Genomic DNA, 8,254 nt, shown 5'->3' with positions numbered 1-8,254 from the left:
CTCACACCCTCTCTATTTATAGAAGCAAGAGAGTGGTAGGTGGGAGGTAGGTGAGCGGTAGGTGAGATGTGGCAGGTGAGCGATACCACATTACAAAAGTGCCCTTTTACCTTAGTTCAATAATTGGTGGTCAAAATAACAGACATATTTAGTGCAAACTATCTTACTATTAAATTGAATAAACAATTTTCAGCATAAAACATCAATATTATACCTTAGTTCAATAATTAGGGGTCAAAATAACAGACATATTTAGTGCAAATTATCTTACTATTAAATTGAATAAACAATTTTCAACATAAAACATCAATATTGCATTGAAAATGGCTTTTAATATTCAAAATAATATACTTATAAGTATTTTTGAAAGTTTTGATAAAAAAAAATTCGATGATTATTGATGCATGTCAGAATTGTGCCTTCAAGGAGAGAAGCAGCCTAATATCTTCGCCTTGAATAATGATCCACAAATAATTACATAAATGAAAATAAATAAAAACATAAACATTTAGGTGAAAAATTAGTAAAAGAAATATTATGAACTAGAAGCTTCGAGATGATAGATGATAGTTTAACGACTTAGTATTGTATGATGATCCAACATACAATCAGATAATTTGAAAGTTGTAGGAGACACCAATTTTTTTTACATTGAAAAACTTAAAAGGGAAAACAATCATAGGGCCTAACCCAGACTATGCATTCCACTATAATTATGTAATTTCAAGGAATGCACCATTTTTTCTCACAGCCGGAAGAGTAGGGTTACAACATCACACCAAATATAATGTTTGTCTGTATATGATGTACATAAAGCTCCAGAAGTTCAGAGAATTTTATCATATTTTGTACAATTTTTGTAATCAATTATCACTAGGAGTTATCACATAATTTTCAATATGATGCTCCCTCTAACACTGTCTTCAAAATCATCATTATATTGTACAATTTGCCGATAACGAAGAGCATGGGCTGCCAAAGATGGTTGACGAAGACAGGTAGACAATGATCAACAGTTACATAGGTTGGAAGTTATCGCCGGGTCATTAATAAAAAAACAGCACTAAAAATCGAATCCTCCCACTTCTCTTCCAAGTGAAGAGAGTGGATCTATTTATAAGCTACGAAAGAGTGATATATTTGGTCCTTTGGATATTAAATTCTACAACTACATGATTGGACAACTCATATTGATCCCCTCTGACAAAAGGATTTTTAATGACCTAAAAATAAAAGAGCTTTGGTTTGTTGGATTTTTCGCATTGAGATTTTTTATTTCAATATAAATATGTCAAATTCAAAGTTAATTTAACCATCCAATTAAAGACATAAAACGTCAAAAAGCGTTTTAATGGCTTGATCTGAACTTGATTAGACTTGAATCAAACCAATTTAGTATTATTAAGTTCGTCTTGTCGAGATGATCACTTCAACTATAAACTCGCTAAAATCAGGGCCCCGAATGATCCTTAATTTAAATCTGGAATGTTTTTTTGTTAAAAAATGCCTCGAGATTTATGTAGAATGGAGAAAAATGTTGATAACATATCAATTGTCTCCCTATTTTTGAACGATTTTGTTGGTCTAGTTCAAAAATAAATATTCCATAAATTTATAATTGAGTCATTTAGACTCTTTTTGGGTACTTTATGAAGGTTGGATCCAGTTGTCCTTATCACGGTTGTCAGCGATTGGGCAATTGTGGTTCAAAAGATGATTGTGATGGCCGGACAACGTTACTTTAGTGGTGGCAATGACCATAGGAGGAGTTTGAACTATGACACTCTTATTGGAGTAATCGAAGTTCGCATCAAAGACGAGTGATAAGATTGATGCTTATTACTCCAATATTCTAAAATATTCTATCTAGTCTTAATATAGAAATTCTTGCATATGTGTTTTAAACTAGAATACCCTACAATATTTAATTTGGAAGAATGTAGAGTATGCTTTATAAAAATAAAAAAAAATGAGTTTAGAAATTTTCTAGATTTAGTATCTCATGCCTATAAATAGACATAATCATGACATTAATGTAGGCTGAAAAGGACCCAACAAATTTTAGCAATAAAATTCTACATCTTTTAATAAGTTTCCAGCAGAAACAACATTCAAAATGATTTATTTAATCCTTATGAGACATATCAAACACTAAATGGTAACTCAATGTGCCACTTCAGTTCACAAGACTAAAAGCGGCCTCAGAGGGCTCCTTGATGAATTCTATATCAATATAATTTACGTATTTTATTTTGATTGAAGACAAATAACTCCATTTTAAGAAATAAGATTAAATCATCATTTAATTAAATCTGCAGAAGGTCAGTGGAGGCTCTACATAACCATCAGCTGGATCATCTAAGAGCCACTTCTCCAAGTAGTTCAGAGAAGAACTCCGTCCACCCACCGCCGCCCTCTCTTCAGGCCAAGCAAGGCTCTCCGGCGAACCCACAGATTCAACACCGATATAATTGATCAAGCTGTCATTTTTGATGTTGTCGTTAAAGACTCTGCTGCCATGATCAACTTCTGGTTGTGATGAGGACTGAAGCCACCCATGGAGGAGTCTTGAGATGTTGTCTTCGCTGGCAGCGTAGGAAGAAGAGGAGTTCTTTGGGTTTGATGTGGGTGTTTCGATGCTGATTAGGGGACTGTGAAAGTAGGAAGGATGGTCGTTTGGTGAGTTCAGGTGGCCCAAAGTGATAGTGGCGCCGCCATTGTTGAGTTTCTTTTTGAGGTGGGTGTTCCAATAGTTCTTTATATCGTTGTCTGTTCTCCGCGGAAGGTAGGAGGCAATTGCAGCCCACCTGGATGTTTATGTAAAAAACAGGTTATCATATTTTTAACATAAGTTTGTGTCTAAAATGAAGAATAAAAGTTAGTCTTTGATTTATGTTTATGAGAGATTTACAGCATGACACTCGATCCCTATCTATTTAAGGATCTAACATCTAAATTTCATTTTTTATAGATATATGTCTATCTAATATATGAAATGGTGCATTCAATATTTTAAAAGTTAAAAAAGCAGTATGTAAAATGCAATGTTTCGGTTTTAGAGATGTAAATACATAGAAACACAAGATCACGTCCGGAGTTGCTTTTAATGAGAATTTAATTTTAAATAATGTAAAATGGGAAAAAACAATTAATGTAAGAACAGAGGAAAAATCCTCTTATAATGTTCCATACAAGTTGGTGAAAAATTGGATCCAATTGGAGCCTGAATTATAGTCCTCAAATTGATCCAATTCGATTGAAATATCAAATTTATTTGGAATCATAATCAACTTGTTAAAACTGATTTTTGAATTGCACAACCCTTAAATCCGGAGTCATTTTACAGATTTGATCTAATAATGGATGAATGATGCCAAAATATAATTTTCTTAATTTTTTTTATAATATACATAATCACTTATTTGTCATGTTTATTAAAAATATTATATCATTAGCATTATATAATTTTAATAATATTTCTATCTTTATAATTGGAATCTCCCGACTTAACCTTCTCATTTTTGGATCTTTCACTTCTTCACTTCAATGTCTAAACAAATTCTAAAAATCTTTAATCCTGTATGAAAGTGATTTAACATCTAATTTTGCGTTAGAATGCGTGCAAATCCGTTAGTGTAATACAACTACCCAAATGCAAATTCATGGGCCAAAAAGCAATCCTCATTTAAGGAGGTGTTTGGCTGCAAAAAAAAATTTAGCACTTATAAGATCTAATAAATCTGCAAATAAAAAATCTGCTAAATTTATCCAAGTTTAAGACAAAAAAATTTAGCACTTATAAGATCTAATAAATCTGCTAAATTTATCCAAGTTTAAGACTAAATTTAAGACCATAAGTTCAAAAATTAAAAAGTCCATGAACCTCCATCATTTTACTACTTGGCTTGATTTAACAAATCCTTTGATAAATCTCATTAAAAGGCTCTACAAAACGAGCCCTTAATTTTTCACAGCATATTCTGAATATATTCTCTCTCGGTCAATTTCTTATTTGTTTATACACTGATTATAAATATATGTTGATTATTTGTATTTATTGTAGAGGCTTCAAGTTTTTTGCTCTTTTTTTTTAAAAAAAAAAAATTATAGAAAGAATAGTACTAAACTCTGACATCATATCATTCGTTTATTTGTTGATTATTGTGAGGAATCAAAAGAGAGTTTTTATTGTTAATGAACCTGTTTCCAATCAAAGCTTGAAGCTGGACAATGATTCCTTCTTCCTGTGGGGTGAAGCTCCCGCGTTTGATTCCCGGCCTCAGGTAGTTAGTCCACCTTAATCTGCAGCTCTTACTACATCTCTTCAACCCTACAATAAGTTCCCCATCTACGATCATGAAATACTAATTTTCTCATTCTATACCCCGGCAGTAATCTTTAAGTTACAGAAAGAGTTCCTCACGGAAAGAAATGGATTGATTTGTTTACCTGCATTAATGGGCACAGATCTCCATTTTCCTGGACCATGTTGCTGAATGTAGGAGAAGAGAAGAATATCCTCCTCGGGAGTCCAAGGTCCTTTCTTGATGCCAGTATTATCACAGCGAGGAGACCTTCCCATGGCCACTTCTAGTCCGTTAACTGCATTCTGATGAACAGAGAAATGTATATATATATATACAGAGAGAGAGAGAGAGAGAGAGAGTTGAATGTGACAAGGCTTTACACCTATGAGTTATCTTATGGGCTCATTGGCCTTGAAACCTGTAAGTCTTTTCTTTATGGAAAAGTCAGCGTGGCTTCTCTTTTGTTTTAGAGGGAGGCCACAAGAATCAGTGGTGCTTTACACTAAAGCTATAAATGAGACTACAATACAAGGCCTTGTTTGTGAAAGATTGCTTATTTTTTTATTTCAAGAATGATTTTGTGTAAAGATGTGAGGCTCAATAGCTAGAAATGAATGTTGTTTAGATGTGACATAGTCTTCCCATCCACCATTGTACTCACATATTTACAAAGTATATAATATTTTCTCCCGAGTTTAAGCCTCACAAACTTTATCATTTATGACTCATCATTTTCCAATAAGTTATATAGAAGGGATTCAAGTTTAGAATACTAACAGAAATTGTAAAATTATTTATCAACTAAGTTAGCTTACACTCGGATTCTTTATTTTTTGCTTCTCCTGCAAGAATTAACGTGTCTTGTGCTTTTTAATTCGGCTATCACTTGACATCACATGATGAGAGATATTAGATTTGTTAATATGGAGTTGTTGGGATCAAATTTGTTTGGGAGCTGCATCTCTACCATACCAACAGCATTTGCTACAAAAACAAAAGATAAAAGATTAGGACAAAATTTTGATGAGTTTTTTTATTACCATAAAGTTAAGAATTCAAGAAAATTAATTTTTTTTCCCTATGGTTGCCCTTTGAACCTGTATGTATAGGTGAGACAAAAGTACAACTATATAGTAAATATTATATTCAAGACAAATACATCAATTAATAAATAAAATATAATAAAGTTTTTGTAGCAACTTTAGCTTTTGAGTATTTTAGATGCATTCTTCAGATTTTGAAATATGTATTGCTCAAAATCACTTTTTTTTAATCATAAATTGCAAATAATCATATTGAGCTATTTAGGCAGATCAATCTACTTGGCCTTTGGAGATAAATAGATAGGTGAGTTCTTACACTCTTTTAAACTTGGGCTGATTCTTAATCAATAGACTATTTGACCCTCGTTTGTCCATGTTGTGGACTTCACCTAATTAGTCAAATCAACCTGAATTTGATTTGAATGATTTTAATAGATCATTTAGTTCCTCAGTTATTTTTAAGAGTATATCGACGACATAAGAGACCTTTAAAGGTTATTTCAGTCAATGGTCACATCACTTAAAGTTGATTTACATCTTTTTATATATCAACAATGTAAGTGTTTATAAATATAGAAGAAAGTCCTTTATTCTTAAAGTTTTCCCTTTATCATATTCCTCAGAGTCCAATCTCTGCTTCTCATCTTCATTGATGGCTAAGAAGTAATTATCATTTAGTATCAAGCTCCCACACAAAGCGCTATAATTGTCCTTACAATAGCAAGTCAAAAGAGAGTGAAGGCTGCCACTCGTTTGTAGAACAAGATTATTTGCCTTAGCTATGAACGACCTCACACATATAAAATGATAAAGTAAACAAATAAGAAGATGAAACGATTTTTATATGTAGAACAAAGAATTAAAAAAAAAAAAACTTATAGAATTTATATCAGTTGAAAAATTATCGATTAATAATAGTTTAGAATTATAATGAATCACCATTTTATGAATTTATAGAAGATATTAATACAAATAATTACCATTTCTTCTTTATTATAAGTGTACTTATTACAAATTAATGATGAATTATGATAGAACATTAAAACAATACTCCCCACGAGGTGAAGAATTAGGTTGCATTAATAGGTTATAATTATAATGGAGGATGGTTAGGTTAATCCTCTATATGGAGGTGAAGTAGGCATGACCTAAAGGCTATGAAAAAATCAATGCAATAAGTTCATGGAGATAACTGAGAATGGTTAAGTTAGTCCTTCCCCTGATGGAACAATCGATATTAAAAAAAAAAGAAATTATAGGAACATGGAGATGCCCCTTAGAGATGGTTAAATAAACATTTTCATGGACGTGCAATCAACGAGAGCTGAAGAGGAGAGACAAGATAATGTGCGAAGAGCATATATGTGAATAAGAAAAAATAGGTAGACCTTACCACTTAATATAAGGTCATATGATTTAAAGGTAGAGGATGAAACAATGTAAGAAAGTTATGAAGGATGTTAAGGTTTGCCAAGTTAGTCCCCCACAATAGAGATAAGGCTAAAATACATATTTGAAGGTAATAAATAAAATATAATCATAAAAAAAATCATAAAAGCTATTGAGAATGTATGGGCTGATCTTCTTTATATGGATAAAGGCATGATGCCTTGGAGTTGGTAAATGGGTGACATAAGAAGATTGAGGTGGCCAAAAATAATTTTAGAGTTAGTTAACCCTTGAAATTTAAGGTTTCATGCCGAAACATAACAAGTATTTTAGTATAGCATTTTGCTTTAAGTTGGAGCTAACTGGTTTGTTTTTTTTACCAATTTAATATTGCTAGAAAGAGTACTCATTTTAGTTTAGCTTTCATAATAATTTAAATTTTTTCATGTCAAATTTTTTGGAGGTCCTTCATTTTAGATCAATTTAGCATATAAAAGATGTGTAGTGATCATCTTTAAAAATGGAAGAGTGTTCATTGTTGGTTTCTTGAAGTGAGAAAGAGGAGAAAACTTAAGAGAATTATTGTAGATTGAAGGGAAAATTAGAACCACACAGCTTCTGTGTAGCCTTACAATATTTAAATTTGGAGCTGATAACAAACTTCCAAGAAAAAGACCTAAAAATCAGCCAAGAAAATAACAAGAAACAAAATCAAGAAAAATAGCAACTAACTCCTAAGATTAAGGAACGGACTTGACTCAATTAAGAGAAAAATAGCAACTAACTCCTAAGATTAAGGAACAGACTTGACTCAATTAAGCTTAGACTCAATAAGCAGTTCTAAGCATGTATTCCAACACTCCTTGCTTCAGGAGCTACGAACACCAAATTTCTGCCTTAGTAACTCAAACTTGCTGATTAAAAGTGACTTTGTAAATAAATCTGCTAACTGATCTTCAGATTTGCAGTAAACCAGAGTCACAAATTCTTCTTTCTGCACTTCTCTTAAAAAAATAACTTGATGTTGAAATGCTTACTTTTCCCATGAAACAAAGGATGATGGGAAATGGAAATGGCTGCTTGGTTGCCAACAAAAACTTAGTACTTTCTTTCTGCTCCAGATTGAGATCCAATAAAATTTTCCTTAGCATATTGTCATTCTTCCTCTTGGGAGAATCATCATCCAAGTCGTCGGAGAAAGGGGAGGTTAGCAGCTTCCCGGGGAGAAGTGAATTGCAGTATGATTTATGAGAGCCCATCCTCTCAACTATTCTGCCATTCTTCCATCATGTGAGAACTGTTGAGCTGCTTCAGCTGCCTTTCTCCATTGATCTGACTGCACCCTAAGCCTCCTCAGCTCGGCCTCCATCTTTGATTGCACTACCTGAGCAGCCTCAAGATGCTCCAAAACCTTTGTTATCTTCTTGTTATTCTTTTCAGCCTCCCCATTGACAACACCTAGTCTCATATGTGCTTCTTGTTTTGAATCTTTTGTTCTCTTAGCATCCAATATAG

General features: G+C 32.7%; 1 protein-coding gene across 1 annotated transcript; it reads right to left on the bottom strand.

Moving 5' to 3' along the window:
• Positions 1-2,302: 2,302 nt before the first annotated feature.
• LOC110035831 (transcription factor MYB30-like) lies at positions 2,303-4,642 on the bottom strand. Its single transcript, XM_020740132.1, has 3 exons — positions 4,450-4,642; positions 4,201-4,330; positions 2,303-2,807 (listed from the first exon to the last, which is right to left on the bottom strand). Exons 1-3 carry the CDS (start codon positions 4,580-4,582, stop codon positions 2,303-2,305), a joined length of 768 nt encoding a protein of 255 aa, XP_020595791.1. The 5' UTR covers positions 4,583-4,642.
• Between the last annotated feature and the right edge of the window lie 3,612 nt (positions 4,643-8,254).

Source organism: Phalaenopsis equestris, unplaced genomic scaffold (genome assembly GCF_001263595.1).
Source record: "Phalaenopsis equestris unplaced genomic scaffold, ASM126359v1 Scaffold200192, whole genome shotgun sequence".
NCBI lineage: Eukaryota > Viridiplantae > Streptophyta > Magnoliopsida > Asparagales > Orchidaceae > Phalaenopsis > Phalaenopsis equestris.
Note: the sequence above shows the minus strand (reverse complement) of the source record. Positions and strands in the feature narration are given on the sequence as shown.